Genomic DNA, 17,598 nt, shown 5'->3' on the forward strand with positions numbered 1-17,598 from the left:
TCATTTCAAGAAACATTGTTTATTGTTCCTTGTGTTTGTTTCAGTGATTACAAGCAATTAGTATTTTTATGTTGGAATATAATGAGTCTGTAGGTCAAGCTTGCAGCTGTAATTTTTTAATTACATATTGTGCTATTTATGCTGTACAAATGTGCTGGTATATTTTATTCTAGTTTCAATGTTAAATAATTAGTCTCAGTCAGATTTGATTTCTTCTCTGCTGGCTCCACCATTTTCACAGTCCTTCTGGTGCCTCTGTCTTAGAACATCGAAAAAGCAGGAACAAATACTCGAGTCTACAAATCAAAATCTGACTTATTTGTCATGCATGTAGCAACAGAGATCAGTGCTGTCCCACAGGTTAATACAGTATTTCAAAAGAATGGGTGTAGTAAAGTACCAGCATTTGTCTGGCAGGGTCTCAGATGCTCACAATCACGTGTAAAATAGGTTTCAGAAAAGCAAAAAAGAGAATAAAAAGGAGTTTTAAGAAATATAAAATGAGGGAACATTATGTGAAAAGCATTGAATTCATGAGATATTGTATTACTTTCTTTCATGTTTAGCTGGTCTTTATACTGTAGGTGGGAAGTTTTTTTTAAAAAAGCAGGTGTTTGTTTTCTTAAAGCACTTATGAACAACACAGTGACAACAAACATTAAACAGTTTTTGTTTAGGACAGTCTAGTGATAGGTGTTGGCATGTAGATTAAAGTCAAACCTTTCTTTCATATTATTGATATCACTATCTTCACATGCATATTCTATAATTTTTTAGACATTCCCTGTTAAAATGGCTGAGAGAGAGAAGCCAAAAGTGAACAAAAAAATTTCACAAGCCTTAGAAGGCCCAGAGTTTTAAGTGTGATGTGAAGGATAAAGAAGGATTTGCTAATTACTGTTTGTAGTTAATCTTGTAGTTAAACAGTTTTGTTCATACCCGTATCCTTGAGGAGGAACTTTAATGTCCAGCATTTCAGTTTTCAGCTGGTGTTTAAACAAGGTGTTGTAAATTAAAAATAAACTTGACTGTTCTTAAGTTTAGCTGTTTGTGCCTCTCTGTGAAGTCTCCTGAAGCACTGCCATCTCACACATTAAAGTGTTTTTATATTAGAAAGCAGTAATCTACCAAAAACAACAGTAATATCACTTGCCATATCAAGAGTTTCACATTTTTCCCCTTTGTACAATACAAAAAAATTAAAAAAAATGTTCATTAACGGGAAGTAGATAAAAAGATGCTATAATGGCAACTATATTTTTGTAATAGCATTAATAAGATGAGTAAAAAAACATTAAATTTTTTGTATGTATCCCTTTATGTGTAAAAATATGAAAAAGACACTTTTTGAAATCACTTTCAAAAGATGAGAAATATGGGATATGGGTTTATGACTAATGAACTACAAATAATACAGTAGAAATGGTCATACATTTGAGCCAGTTTCATAACTTCGTTACTACAATGTGCTGAATCAGAGCTCTGTACTACATTTGTTTTGTGTAATAGTCTTTGATAGTTATGATAGTGTGGCAGTTAAGATGACTCTACTGAACATCTGTTATATTGTAGAAGTGAAAACAACCATATGTTTTCCAAATAATGTTTCAATCTTGTCACAACTAATTTTTAGCTTTATAGCAAATCATATTGATAATATGATTTTTTTCTTGTCCTTGTCTTGGAAGTATGCTATGAATTCGTAAGCTACTTACTGTACAAAATCCTATGCCCAAAACTGAGAATATAAAATTTCAGAACAAATTTTTACAAAGCATTGGTAATCGATTAATCCTCAAGCTCCTGATTATTTAGTTAGGGTCAAATGCATTTGCAAATGAAATTTATGGAAGGTTAAGTAAATTCACTATGTTGAATTAAGGTACCACCCACAAATCCTATTTTCTGATTTACTTACCATTTTGTAGCATAAACAACATTTTTTGTATCTCCCTGCTAAGACAAAAGTCATATTTGTGCTTTCCAAATGGAACCAAAGGGTAAGAAAAATGCATTGCCTCTAAAATGGGAGAAAAAAAAATCGACTAAATACATTTATTCTTTTGTAGGAAAAAAAAACTTGCAGGCATTTGCTGAGTTATTAACGGATAGTGAAAACCCCAGCTCTGCAAACATACACTTGCTTCTCCAAATGAGGACCAACTGCAGTAAACAGTAGAGAGTCACACACTGAACCATGAACAGCAGACTACCAATCATCACTTTCATTGCACCAGACATATCCCCTGGCCTTCTGTAATGTACACTTCCAGTTGGCTCTTGCTAGTGTCAACTGCACACCAGATTGTCTGGCTCTTGTTCTTGCATTTTGAGACCTTCTGCAAACCATTTTTGCAGACACTGCAAGCACAGCTGCATAGTGGTTTCTGGCTTAGACATATTCCACTGGACAATAGAAGCGAAGTTTCATCCCTGCTTGGAGCAATTTAAAGTGAAATTGCTTTTAATCATTGCCTAGATTTCAAGTTTAAAGTAAAAAACCTCCCAAGGCCCTTAGTAAGAAACTGAAAGGACTTCACAAACCATTGGAAGACAAAAAAACCCAAAATTTTAAGACATCTTTGCCCCAGTTATCCCGCTGTGTCTTAGTTTAAGGGAAATATCCATTTCTATGTTTGCAGTTCATTTAAAATATGTTCTTCTACCCTTTTAAGTATTTAAGCTCCTTAAATATTTTACTTCAGGAGAGTAGGGTATTTTACTTTAATGTGAGGTAAATAACAAAACAAAGTACATACAGTATCCTCACAGTGTTTTTGAAAATATTTTAAAAACCGATGATCTCTACAATATGAAATAAGTTCTGCTTTTAAAATAAAAGAAAAATAATTTTTGCCTAAGGCTGCAGTTAGAAGTGAAAAAGTATCCGTGTTTTAACGTTTTATTAAAGAAAAACACCAATAAAAAGAGACTATAGTGCATAACACTGACATTTTTTATTAGAATTCATTTGTAACAAATGGAACTTGTGTCAGCAAAGAACTGATTTTCATACAGACTTCTTTCGCCACCAATGTAACCTAAGTAAGAAAATAAAAAGCACTCCTTTCATTCTGAAAAACGTTTACGCTTACTACTATCAGAGGTAATTGTATGATTCTTTTAACAAGCCATTTTTTTTACAATTTCATTTATTATTTTCAGTCTATGCATCCAGACGAGAGATAGATAGAGAGCAGAGAACACAACGTTTATTTTTGTTATGACACTCCAAGCTTGAATGGCAAAGCCACATAACAGATGGTTATGACAAAATCTGTCGTCAGCAGTTGTCTGCTGGAGTATCATGGCACCAGAAATGGATGCTCTTTTGCCACAAACTATTTTTTGTCTTTTTTTTAGTTCAATATTCTTCTGTGTTATTTACATACACACAAAGTGAACGTTTAAGTAAATTCTTACAGATGGGTTCAAGTAATATATTATTGGGTTTAGAATCAATAGGGCAGTGCATAGTACAAAGATATAGAAAGTGCAATTCTTCCTAAAGGGCCCCCATTGGCCATCTGCAATGTTTTACCATGCATATCAAAAAATAAATGAAAAGAAGTGGACCAGTACAAATGTACATAGATTGCTGAAAATAACTAAGTACAAAATGATACACAATGTCTACCCCTGGATGTAGAAAAATAATAGCACCTTACTCATCACACTTATGACTGCAAGAAGGAAAATAAAATGAAAAAAATAACCTTACTGTCCGATTAAGTGATTGGAAACAACTGCTGAAAATAACAAGGGAAAGAAAGCAACTGGAATGCACATCCACAAAACCAGAAGGAAGAGAAAAAAAATCTAATCAAAAGGTGCCTAGTGTGTGTGTCCTTAGTTTCCAGGAAAAAAAAATCAACAACTTAAAAGTGCATCTGCAGCATTAGCAGACATACTGTTACACTTGACCAACTTCGATTGTCAGGATTCAAATGCTAGTTTTTTTTTTCCCCAGCGGTTCTTTGTTCTAATGTGATTTTAACTGATTTTCAAAAGATATGTGTAGGCGCAAAGAAAAATGTTTCGTTTTTCCCACCCTTGCCATGTTCATTCTTAAGGCCTTCCCAGCTGAGAATCTGCACAACGTGCATTGCACTCTGTCCTATTCAACATTTTCCAGAGTCCATCTAGAGGTAGCCTTCTCATTGTATGTATATAAAAAGTGCTTTTTACTGCTAAGGTTTGGTCTTCAAACAGTCTAAGTGTATAGGTCTTCGGTAATGCGAATGCTTCTGTATATCTTCCTTTACGTATGCTTCCATCTAGCGAGTTATTTGCATGATTTTGTACCCTGAAACATAATACTGTTGCATGCTAACGAAAAGAACAAGCTGCTAAGACAATATATAAATATGCGTACATTTTCAAAGTGCTAGTAGATTCTACAAATACAAAATGATTAGGTTTAAATAAGAAAACCTAGAATATACAGGGGAATAGTGTGACCTGTTCTCTTGTTAGAAAATATATCCCATGCTCTGTCATAGTGTCTGTAAATGAAGGATTCACTGAACTCTACATGGGCAAATCCATTTAAGACCAAGAACCAGATAAGGCGACTGAAAATGAAACCAGGATCGTTGCAAGTGACTTATTTGCATATATAATTGTATATCATCTAATAAAAAGTAATACTTTAGATAAAATGAAATAGATATGAACTAAGTAAAAGGATAGATAAAACTTTTAAAGGAACATTATAAAAACAGGCATTAGATATAAGGCACTCTAAATGCAAAATTAAAACATTACATATTATGCTATTCAACATGTCTGAACTTTAGGAAAGTGATGTTTTTTATGCCTTGCCCTATTACATTAAAATGACATCTATATCGGCTTGTCAGCTATACTAAAGCAGCCTTCTGCACAAACCACTACCATTATGAAGCGAGAATTACAGAACACACTGGTGTACCTAGTGATACATGACAATCCCCTTGTCACTTTTCAGGGCATAACTATGCGATGAATCACAAAAGAACTACATAAATCCTATCTATAATACATCTATTTATTGCACAAGAAAAGATGCACTGTATCGAAATACTTTTTCTCCTACTGATGTGCATTCCAGTGAAAAATCTCTTCATTCCCCCCCTAATTACAGAAATCTCATTGTGGAAGCCTTTTGCTTTTATCTTTTTCTACTTACTGTTCTGTATGTTGTGTATCTCATCAGAGGCTGTTTTGGCAAACTGTATACATCACCTTGGAAGAACTAAGATAATTGGTAGCAGCAACTTCATACTTTGCTCATCCCTGTTGATTCCACAAAGCCCCAGTTTATCGCATGGTTGTTATGGGCATCATTTAATTTAAAAAAAAAGACCAAAAAAAGGAAAATGAAAAGAACCCTGTAATAAAGTTATTTTGGTGGTGTTTAATACAGAGCTGCACAGACACGTGCAAAAAAAATTAAAATAAAAAAGCACACTGAAATGAACATTACCTCAGCTTGATGGTACAAACATTATAACAGTTCTACAGCTGAAAAGAAATGTACAAGATGGATGGAACAAAAAGGTGAACAATTAAGCAAATGATTTGTTTAATTCGCTTCAATAAATGAAAAAAGTTCGTTAAAAAAAGGGAAATAAGTTTACACAGTTATAAATGAAGCACAGGTCAGCAGTATAATACAGTACTAAAAAACTAAATCAGTAAGTTTATTTTTATTTTTTAAACATTCCCCATTTTGTCCCCTAATTAATAATAATGAACTTTATAGAGGGAAGGGGGATATTACTGAAGCAGTGTCTTCTTTTCATAATTTACCAATATCTGGCGTCCTTTTAAATGAATTGTCTGTGTATACTTGGTTGTGAATTTCTTGAGATTTAGCTTTACAATGTGCATTCAGTTTTCAGGCGACTCTGAAAACAATTTCTCTGCAATTCCCAAGATTTCTGTTGTTGTTTTATGTTTCAACCCAAGATGAATCCTTGAAGCAAAAATAAAAAAAAAACTTCCTTAAGATGCCTCAACAGTCAGGATTCACTTTTTACTTTCAGGGTAGTTTTTTAATCGTGTAAATTCTTGGTCCACCTGGAATTTTTTTGTATTTTTTTTTCTGTTTAATATCCGACACTTAAATTGTCTTTAGCTAGAAGTTAAGAAGTACTTCTTAAGCACGTGTTTATGGCTCAGAAGAGGCTCTCTGGATCTTGAAGGGCCTGCTGTTATCCAGGATGGGCTTTTTACGTTGCATAGTGATCGAAGCTCCCAAGGTACTCCAATCCAGCTCGGTAGCAGAACTGGTACTGATCCTAGGTAAAGGATAAGGTCTTGAGTTAGTAAAATTAACACATAAATGAACTTGCTGTATTTTGGACATAAAGGGGTCTATGTTCAAAACACCTGGAATTTAAAGGGGGCACTGCAACACTATTTTTATATTACACAGTTAGAAAGAATCAGAATTGATGAGTGCATTTCAAACCTCAATAAAAGGAAAATGTACACAGTCACTTGTAAAACCTCCAATTTATGTCACAAAATAGCTGACATGACCAGGTACGCGGAGTGCCATGTTCTGCGATGCAGAACAGGGCAACAAAACTTCCTGTGATGTGTTGCGGCCTTTTCTCATTGTAAACAAACAGGCTTGTGAATTTGTATTTGTGATTGCGCAAGTTCTTAGGTCCTTCATAGATCTTCTGTACTGGGGAAGATTTTACCATAGTTATTTGGCAATGGGATTTCATATCAAGCAGACAAGAAAGCTTAATTATAAGCACAAATCTATATACAGTCATCACATATACAGTAGTCATTGATCTAGCTTTTACAGTCACGGATTCTTGCACAATTAAAAAGTCATCTGGGACTTCAGCCAGATCTGAAAACAATCTTTATTTCTCCCAGTAGAAAACAATTACTTAAACTGAATTTAAGAAAACTACCGTGTGATAGCAGATATCTGCATAAAGCAAGGTAAGCACTGTCATTACTCAATTCACTCCACTTTCACCTGCACTTGTCCTTCTGCTGACATTAACTGCATTAAGCTGCATTTTCCATTATTTTCCGGTTGAATGAAATCTAAAAATTGTCAGGCAAAATGATTTATATTTCACAATAGGTTCCTGTCCTGCTTTCGATATGCTGCTTTTCTGCAACATCACGTGAGAAATGAACAGGATCTGTCAGATACAGCAGAGGAGTCTTCACTGCTTCACGAGCATGCTGGGACATGTAATCCCTTTGCAACGCACTTTGCTTTTTCTGCAGGGCATGATTTTGCATTTGGAGATGCTTGACAAGGTTTAAAAAAATACATTCTCAGTACATGTTCTGGCTGATTATCAGCCGCCTTATAAAAGAAACGTGTATTTTAGCATAGCAACATTTCTTTATTGACATGGCATGACCAGAACAAAAAATTGTAATTTTAGGAGTACATTTTGCATTTTACCTACCAGGAATTTATAGTAACCATGGGATAAAAGTTTCTATTCAGAAATGGAAACAATCTATAATATCAAACTACAATATGGAAATCAGATGGAAAAAGTTACAATTATTTTATTAAGTATATCCCTAAATTGAAACAGAAGTCAGCGCACATGAAATCTAACTTATACTTAGTGACCATTCATTTGTTTGCTTTTTTTTCCTATGCAGTTTTTTAAGATGCTCACTTGGTATTTTTTTGTCCTTATAAGCACTAAATTCTGAATAGTGTGCATAAGTACTAATGAAGCATTAATTCTTCCCTAAAGGCTAATGTTCTGCCATATTTCACTCAGAGACAAGTATTAAAACGATTACAGCAATATATCTAGTTCAAGACTTTAAAGGGCACATTACATTCCCCCGCAAAGCTAATACAAGTAAATCTCTATTTAAAATGGCGGAAATGTTTATGTAAGGCTAAAATTAGCATTATTGAAGTTGACTTAGGCCCCACACAAGCATTGGTGCTTCTTGTGTCTTAGATGTGCTTTCAAATCTGTCCTGTCAGCGCACTTAGTTGTACAGGAATTAAACCAGAATGGGAACTGCCAAGCACCCTTATGATCTGGAGTTTGAGTATACAGGCGACTTGTCTGTCTTCCGACCTGTCTCCCATGTAGGTGATTTTCTAGCATTAAACACATTATTTCCTCACCTCTGTCTGTACCATGGCTGGCCTCTGTGTCCTTAACATTTTGACAGTCTGAAAGATGTCCACCACACCTTCATACCTCATTCTCTCCAGGACAATGCTGAGTGTGATAAATACACCAGTTCTTCCAACACCCGCACTGCAAGGGAATGGAGAGCGCTTTAATTAGGTGACAATCAACCATCTAAAGGCTCTTACACTCATGACCTCCCACTTATTAGGTAGTAATTAGAAAACAATAAACAATAAACACCAACAAGGATTTTTTCCACAGAGCTGAGATGTAATTTACTCCTTTGCAAGAGGCACTGTCAGCACCTTTATTAGCTAGGTAACAAATATACAGTAAATCAAAAGGACTTGGTGTTATGAATTTAATTTAAATTTGACAGGCAGTGCTCTTGCTTCACAAAACAAAGAAAATATAAAGCTTAGTTAGAATAATATTTAGCTGTAACTACTACAATGTATTGCCAAAATTTTAATGAAGCAAGTTTTTATATTGTATTTTAGACATATATTACATATACAAGCTCAAGTAGGTACAGTACTGTAGCTGCGTCAGCATGTGTGGGCTGCAAAGGAGCAAGTAAAGGTTTATTCCATGCTGAAAAGAAATGAGAGACAACATCTTCCTCACACCTGAAGAGGGCTTCACAGCCAAACGTTGTCTTTTTTCTTTTCAACATGGAATAAACCTTTATATATTACATAAAGAAGAATTTTAAGTAGCCAGTGTTGAACAATTATGAACATGTATTACAAATGCATAAGGTGATTTAGTTATTTCCGAGAGCTGCTCTTGTTGCTAGCAGAAACTCATTGATGTGTGGTCTTTACTTACCTACAGTGAACTGAAATTGGCCCATCCTGGCCAAACTGTTCTTTTGTTTTATGTACTTGGCCAATGAAGTCAATGAAGCCTTCTCCTGATTTTGGCACTCCTTGTTCTGGCCAATCAGTAAACTGAAACTGTCTTACTGTTCGTGACTGTCCATCCTGTAAATAAAAAAGCAACATGCTCAAGATCAGATAGCCTTCATTGACAAATACATTCTAAAGAAAGAATGTTTTCTCCAAAAATTGTATGCTATTATATATTCTAGTGAATGGCCTTAAAAATATTGATGTAAAAGGAACACTGTAAAGATTTCAGTAAAGAAATAAAGGTAAATAAAGAATTATACCTTTATTTAAAAACGTATCAGACTGTGCTTAAGAGGCATCTTATGACAGTCATCTTTTTGTAATCCTTAAAATCTTATCTTAAAACTGACTTTTATACACTAGAGTTTAATTACTGTATTAATGTGTGCATACTTGTCTATAAATCTAGTAGGAATGGATTCTAATAATGTCAACAGGCTGATGTGTGACAATGTAATGTGGATTACAGTAACAATCTTTAATAGGTTGCTGTTACATTCAGAGCACTGATTTCTCTTCTATGTCCATATTGTAGTCTCAGCTCTAGCTCTTAAATTTGATGAATAATCTATTTGTGCACTTCTTGCAAAAGAATATGCAGATGTTGAATTAAAAAAGTAATTACTGGGCACTTGTAAATAACCATATTTTTGTAAACAAGCATGGACTGCAAAAAATGATTAGCAGGCCTCGTTGAGCTCGATTGTATGCTGGCATTCAAAAAGGCTGAAATGTGAACATAAAATATTTTTAAAAATGAGTAACTCAAATGAGGTTGGAAATTAAAACCCGAAATACATCTAACTTCAGAAATCGTTAAAATAGTACTACCCATTTTCTAATGTACCATAAAAGATGAACAACTATGCTGTGAAGATAAAGTTAACAAGGCCATTGATTAGTGATTGCTGATTACCTTTGTACTACTGTATGGAGGCTACTGTACAGTGTCATTTTATAGTGGTTTTGTAGTTAGAAAGCTGCAAAGATACTACTTCCCTCAAGCAACAGTGATACAACAGAACATGAAGGAGCTCTGTTACTACCAATTATTGCTCAGGAAATGTAAAAAGAAACAGTAACCTAGGAAGCAACCAACCAATCAACAGACAAAAACAAAAAACGGCACATATACTGTAATAATTTTATTTCAGTGCCATAGAGTCATAAGTATATTTATACCTCTTAGGGAAGAAAATACATGAACTATCTGAGAACAGTAAAACTTTCTCTTTGTCAAAGAGCACACACAACTGAGTTTGACTTTGTTAATTTGATACATTATCTGATTATATTCATTTTGTAAGCCTTATTTGTTTCAGAACTGTACATAAACTGTACATACAGAACTGTAAATAAACAGAAACAAAATTCAAAACGTTAAGTGGAGTAATGGATTAAAAATATTTTATCAAAAAGATATATTTTTTGATAAACTTCTCTTATGAAATGCAGAAACCCACCTCGTAATGATACTGTTTTACATTGGCTTTGTCCAGTAATCTCAGTTATATGCCCTTATTCTAAATTTCAATTACAAAAGTGTAAAATGTAAACAAACCTTAGCACATATTCTTTAGAAAAACGATACATATTATGGAACACCTTTGTCTTTCTACTTCAAGTGCTTGAATGCAAATAATTAAGATAGCTTGGCTTAATTTGTAATGTCTGTCTGTTCTTGGTCACATTCATGACAGTGTACATTACATATGTAATAATGTTTATGCATGATAAGGAATGCAGTCCCATTGAGGTATGTGTGTGATATGCACTACAAAAGCAAAGCTTGCACAGTTCATCTATATCAGAGAAACACCTTTGATGGAATTACTGGCTCATGTGCACAATTCTTAGTATTTATTTTTTATTAAATAGTGAAACATGTCAAAATTTCACTGAAGAAATAAGCCTCCAACCCTCAAATGAGATAAAGAGCTTAAGTCTACACTGCATTTATAAAAAATAGACCTCATTTAATTGTTGCAGATTTTGTTATGTATTGGTAGGTTTATTATATTAGAAAGTCTTGTGACAAGATATCGCCTAAGAAATCTAACAGAAAATAAAATACAAAGACAAATTCCTAATACAAGAAATTGTATATGTCCAATAAAGTGATTGGCAGCAACAAAGAGTAGTGAGGTACTAAATTCTCTCTTTATCCATGGCATGTAGTGTTCCATCTTCATACACCCCTTGATTCTAGATATGGCAGACATCAGTCACTTGGTTTGTACAAATATAGCTCATACCATACATACAGATTCGCAAATATGTAGAATTACTGTCACCTAACGCTTGTTGTACTTACACTGTCCAGCAGAACACACAACAAATGTGTGTGTTCTTAGAACTAGAGCAGTTTTTTTTTTCAAAGAACAGCAACATATTTACAAAAATATTAAATAAATTAAGAAACACTTACTCTGGCATCAGTCACTTTAAATTCCCGCAGGATATACTGTGGCATATTGTACTCTGCCATGGGATCCACAACAAAGTACTGGTACCTGGCGGACCTTTCTGCTGGCCAGTACTGGTGGCATTTTTCCTAAGACAGAAATGAAGTGTCTTTTTTTAGCTGCATTCAACCTCATTCATGAAATAGATGTAGCAGACGATGCAATATTATGTATATCAGAAACCAAGTCTGCTCTATTCTATAACACTCTATAACACACAACAAAAATAAAGATTTTTATGGGCTCCTGTTCATTTTTACATTCATATCTCAAAACAGATACGGTCAGATGCAGGTAGAAAAAGGGCAATGTGCAGGTCTACTGGATCAGTCGAGTGAATTTTTGTTTCGAGCAGGCCAGAGAGCAGACATTTCAGGAAACATTTATCAGTACACTTGCAAAACAAATGTGTAAAACATTTTTTCTGTGTGAGAATGTTTTTTGGTGTTTTGGTGTGGGGCAGTGCAGTGGCTCTGTGGCTAAGGATCTGCACCTGTGGCTGGAAGGTTGCTGGTTCGTATCCCATGGTTGGCGGAGGACACCTACTCTGTTGGGCCCCTGAGCAAGGCCCTTAACCCCAACTGCTCCAGGGGTGCCGTATAAATGGCTGACCCTGTGCTCTGACCCTAAGCTTCTCTTCCTATCTGTATGTCTGTGTCTCTCATGGAGATTAGGCTGGGGCATGTGAAAAGACAAATTCCTAATACAAGAAATTGTATAAGGCCAATAAAGTGATCTTACCCTTATCTTATCTTAGAAAATTTGAACTGAATTTTGATACTTACCCTCCCCATTTCTCTGAGCTTTGTGAGCATGACAACTATTGTGGAGTTGTGTTCCCAGAGCATCCTCCAGAAGTCTTCTGTAGTCTCTGCTAAGGGGCCTTGGGTGGCTATGTAGGCTTTCTGTTGCCTGAAACGAGTTATTTCATTAACTCATTAACTTATTGTTATTCACTAATTCATTACAAAACAAATAAAATCAGAAAAAAATAACCAGCTCCAGAACACCCTCATGGGAGTTAAGTGCTGCAGAAAATCCTGCCCCGACAACTTCATTAACAAGATATTCCACTGCAAAAGGTTTATAAAGCCATGATTGCCTGTGCATTAAAAAAACATTAAAGATGGTTTAATCAAAGAATTACATTTCTGCAGATTTTGGAGGCTCATTTACTCAAAGTAAATTAGTTTGCTGATCTATGCAGTAGATCTACTGTTTACATGCTGTCACGGCTGTAATTAATTAGAAGCACGGTAGAGAGACTCGACAATGCTTCTTCATTTAACCCGTTACAAAACAGGTTCTGTTTTTCAAAGAAAACATTTAACCAGTTTTGGAACACAGTACACGGCTATATGGTAAAAGCTAATAAGATGCTACATATGCAAGTCCAACTTTAAAAAATTAAATTAAACTAGGCATTAAGTGTTTTAGAATTTACTTGTGTCCCAGAGGTACTCCTAATTTAGAAAATGATTGATGATTAAACATGAACTAAAAATATATGGAACTAGATCAACTCTATAAACTTTCAGGATCACATGACATATCTCCAAATCAAATACACTCTGTTTCCCAGCTTACAAGTACTTCCTGTGTCTGAAACTCAAGTTATTTCAATACAACTTGAAACACTGGGCTAACTCACAGAACTGTATTTTGTAGCACACTCTATTCATATATTAATTTGTTTAATAATCCTTACCTGTATCCATCAATAAAGCTGGCATTGATGTAATCTGAGCCTTCTACTCCTCGGATAGGCTGCAGACATACTCGAGTGGATTCATATGGCATAATATTAACAAGGCGGTTTTTGAATTTGTTACATGGTAGATTGGCACTGATGAATCTTGATGTATGGGCTTTAGTGTTGGCTAAACGCTGTAGAGGAGAGATAAAGCAAATTCTTTTGAATCACATGCTGTTCATATTTTAGTAGGTCTGCATTTTGCATACAATATTTCTCGCAAGATAAACTCATTAATAAAAAAAGTGTCTTGAAAGGAATGGTGGTGAATCCTTTATTACATTCTATAGTAGCACTGTGAATGGGAGACAAAAGGATTACTGTTCCTTTGCTGTGTCAATCTTCTGAGGAAAATAAGTCTTCAATAGCAAAAAAAAGTAATACTATGAGAAAGCCAAGCACAGCACACAATTCTGTGAAGGAAAGGTAATTTTATTTATTCATCAGTGCATTAGCATTCAGCATTTTACCTGTACAGCAGTGAGATTTTTTAAGAGGAACACAGATGCAGGCCTATAATTTAAATATAAATATGTAGCAGTGTAAATACAGAAATTCAAAATGCATGCATTTTGCAATGAAATAATACACCCCCACTTCCTCTATAAGACTACTTCCTTGGTTAATGGAGACCTACAGTATACTTAACATGCACTATGAAACTGTGTCCCTATTACCACAGATGTCAAAAGCTGTATGTCTCTCGGGACTGGAAAAGTACATTTTATTGAAACCAAATTTCAAAGAAAAACAGTACAGAGGAAGCCACAGGCCCCATGCTGTCTCATTCTCCGAAAGTGTCTATAATGGTATCATGATCAAGCAATCAGTGAAACTTGCCCCAGAAATTCTGGGGCTCTTTAAATGAAACAATATTTCACTGCTTTTTTTTCGTTGACTCAAGGGGAAAAACGTCTGAAGGATCTCATGAGTTCAACACAATATAATATGAAACGAATGGTGGTTACAAGTGCTTTTTTATATAGTGCAATCTTTGAATTCCTAAACCAGTTCAGAAGCCTCTGGCTGTCAAAGCACTTGTATTGAAATTTTGACTCCAGTCCTTGTGACTCCATTCATCTGCTTTTTTAAACTTTTGATTTGTATGCAGTGCTAGGAATCCTGATTTTTTTTTACACTTTCCATTATTTCTGCACATTATATAGTTCTATGGCTGCCAGATTTAGCCCTTTATTAACTTGTTGCTGATGGAAAATCTAGTGTCGCAAACAAAAATCATTCAGAGTAATTACAAAGTATCAAGTATTGTACTTTTAGGTAATTTCCACAAAATAATAGTTTAGGAAGAAGAGTCCTAATCACCAAATATATGCTCATAATATATGTAGTTTCATTAATAATAATATCCTTACACTTATATAGTGCTTTTTTGGACACGCTACTCAATGCACTATACAGGTAATGGGGACTCCCCTCCACAACCACCAGTGTGTAGCCCCCACCTGGTTGATGCGATAGCAGCCAAAGTGCACCAGTATGCTCTCCACAAACCAGCTCTCAGTGGGGAGGAGAGCACAGTAATGAAGCCAATTCATTATTAGGAGGCCATGATGGGTAGAGGCCGGGGGGAAATTTGGCCAGGACACCAGGGTAACACTTCTAAATCGAGGTTCAGTTAAATGTCTAATCTGACATTACACAGGAACAATGGTTCAGTCTTCTACATACAAGACCATACATGTAAAAATGCTATCTATACTATAAGTTGGATTAAACATGGAAAAATGCTACTTAATAAATATGCAATAAGTGTCATTTTTTTTGCAAATTCCCTGTTGTTGCTTACCTTAAATTCCAGTTCCATTCCAGTGACATTCTCCCCCGCTTCTATCTGTGTTAGCTTCTGAATGTATGCATACAGGTTTCTGGCTGGCACTTCAGTAGTTCCGCAAGTCACTGCCTCCAGCAGTGCATCATGGATAAAGATATATTGGTCCTCTGTTTGAACCATGTAATTCCTCTGGGATCTCATCAGAGTGACGTGGCCATAAATATCTACAGTCTTCTCGTGTTTTATCCTCTCCAACATGGCATCTATTACAATGAAGCACCCGGTCCTGCCAACGCCAGCGCTGAAAAAATAACACATAAATAATCGAAACCAATCAAACCGGTGTGAACTGAAGCGCTTAAATGTCATTGTGAGTCTTCAATGCAGACTATAAAACAGTCCATGGGGTCTTCTCCCTGTGAAGCATGCTACGTAAATTTCTATAGGTCTGCTGAAGCTTCACGTCTTATTTGTTATCTAAAGGAGATAAAAAGTCACATACTGTATATATTCGTAACACTAGACTGCAGGAGCATTAAAGGCTCAAATAATGCTTTCCCAACATGCAGCAAGACAATTCATACAGGGAAAGAAATAATGGTTCACAGTATGTGCTGAGGATGAGAACTTTTCTGAATCTCCAGAGGAAGCTTAGCTGGCACAGCGTGCTGAAATGGAATTGAATATTCAGGCTTTAGCATTATTATATATGAAGTGCTTCTATGCTAAAGCTCCATATCAGGGGAGCATAATTCCAGTCATCATGGGCCATAGTGCTTTCCGTTTTCTCTCTGTAGTAACTCTTAATTAGTTGATTAAACTAATTAATTTCTCCAAATCTTGACTGAAGCTGTGCACCACTGTTGTATATCGTTAAGGGGGAAAGAGCTGCTCTATATCCATATATTGTGTATATTGTATATATAATATGTGACTTTGAACATCAACCACAGACAAATACTTTTAGCTGTAGTGCATCAATAATACTTTAATTGAACAGCAATTACTCATTCATGACAAAATGGTTCTCGTTCTTGTTTGAGAAACTCTCAGCAGCACAGCTGGTATTAGACAAGTTATATACAATGATATTATATCCAGTTAGATAAATAAATGTGTGATGTAATCCCTGGTATCTGGTATCCCTGGAGATATGGTTTATTATAGCATCAAATGGATACTATTAGTCACAGTCGTGAATGGTGGATCATATTAATGGAAATGAAGGGTTTTGTGTAAATAACACATATGAAAGAATACTGAGAATCAAAATAAACATCACTGTTTATACATGTGTATTATATGGAAATTGATTAAATGTTTATAGCATCATTCCATTTAATTAATTAATCATGATTGACTATAGTACACTTGATTTAATTTGTTGCATGAATACTAAATCACATCATTAGTAAAAGAGTTGATTGGGTACAGGTGTTGAGGTGCAATAACCTGCTGAATGTCAAATTTGGTGGAAAAAGAAGATGAACTCCGAAATGAAGATGAAAGAAACTAATATGTCCCCTTTGTTAAGGGATCAAAACATACAGTATGTTCCAACAGTATGATGGATCTTCAGATGGACTTGCCAGTCATGTCCTCTTTAAAGAACAATCAAGGTTTTGTGAAGACCCCCCGGATGTCAACAAGTGTGGTGCACAATGATATGCTCATTATGGTGTACAACAGACCAATTCACCAGAGTGCAGTGGTCTTGGCTGAAGTGTCAAGTAGCTTTAGAATTCCACTTGTAGTGATTGATGGCAACCTCACTGCACAGAACTACAATGATGAAATCCTGGGACCTCACCTGCTCCATTCCAGTGGGAAAAAAAACACACATTCTTATGCTGTCTGTGTAACAAAAGCTTTCTTGTGAGATGGGAATGTGACAGTTATACTACAGATGTCCAACTTGCCACACTTGAGTCCTACTGAACATTTGTAGGCTGAGCTGTGATGACAGTGGTATCTAGGACTCACAGACCAGTGAACAGGTACACGCTTGCTTGGGTTCTATGAGAGGAATGGGGCAAAATCCCACAGGACACAAGACAGCATCTGCAAACAGGTGCAAAGCATGTATTGCAGATGTACAGTCTGTATTGCTTCCAACCATGGCTATGTGCTATTAGACTGTGACTTTCACAGTACACCTCTTCTCATCAAGCCTGATAATCACAACTGTTATTCAGCAAATAATTTACCTACTCATGCCTGTTCAATGAGATGTTAATGAAACTTGTCCAAAAAGTATTGTCATTTTCTAGATAAAAACTTTGTTGCACTATTAAGTGACGAGCATCTTTTGAAGTTCAGTGTACTCAAGTGTAATATTTCATGTTCACAGAGACTTTCAGCTCAGTCGGAGGTTTACTTTTTTATCCGTGCAGATTATTGCTTGCTAAAAAAATACACATAAACTTTTAGAAGCAGATAACAGACAACACTGTTATTAATGTTTAAAGTTTGTCTTATTGATGTGTTTAATGTACCCTTTGAGAGACATTAATATTCATCAGAGTTGTTTGAAGTG

At 35.3% G+C, this 17,598-nt stretch overlaps 1 protein-coding gene across 4 annotated transcripts in view; it reads right to left on the minus strand.

Moving 5' to 3' along the window:
* Positions 1–2,935: 2,935 nt before the first annotated feature.
* The window catches only part of ptprda (protein tyrosine phosphatase receptor type Da), a 220,830-nt gene continuing 206,167 nt past the window's right edge, over positions 2,936–17,598 (minus strand). For 3 of the 4 annotated variants that reach the window (XM_088913056.1, XM_088912288.1, XM_088911463.1), the window contains 7 exons: positions 15,078–15,363; positions 13,226–13,404; positions 12,303–12,429; positions 11,481–11,606; positions 8,970–9,124; positions 8,129–8,264; positions 2,936–6,284 (listed from right to left, as the gene is read on the minus strand). In XM_088913056.1, the coding sequence (XP_088769182.1) occupies positions 6,216–6,284; positions 8,129–8,264; positions 8,970–9,124; positions 11,481–11,606; positions 12,303–12,429; positions 13,226–13,404; positions 15,078–15,363 (1,078 nt within the window). In that variant the 3' untranslated portion in view covers positions 2,936–6,215. The remainder of the gene's footprint in view (positions 6,285–8,128; positions 8,265–8,969; positions 9,125–11,480; positions 11,607–12,302; positions 12,430–13,225; positions 13,405–15,077; positions 15,364–17,598) is intronic. The other variant, XM_088913882.1, reaches the window with a different exon arrangement.

This window comes from Atractosteus spatula, chromosome 1, assembly GCF_055471065.1.
Source record: "Atractosteus spatula isolate fAtrSpa1 chromosome 1, fAtrSpa1.hap1, whole genome shotgun sequence".
In the NCBI taxonomy this organism is placed as follows: domain Eukaryota; kingdom Metazoa; phylum Chordata; class Actinopteri; order Semionotiformes; family Lepisosteidae; genus Atractosteus; species Atractosteus spatula.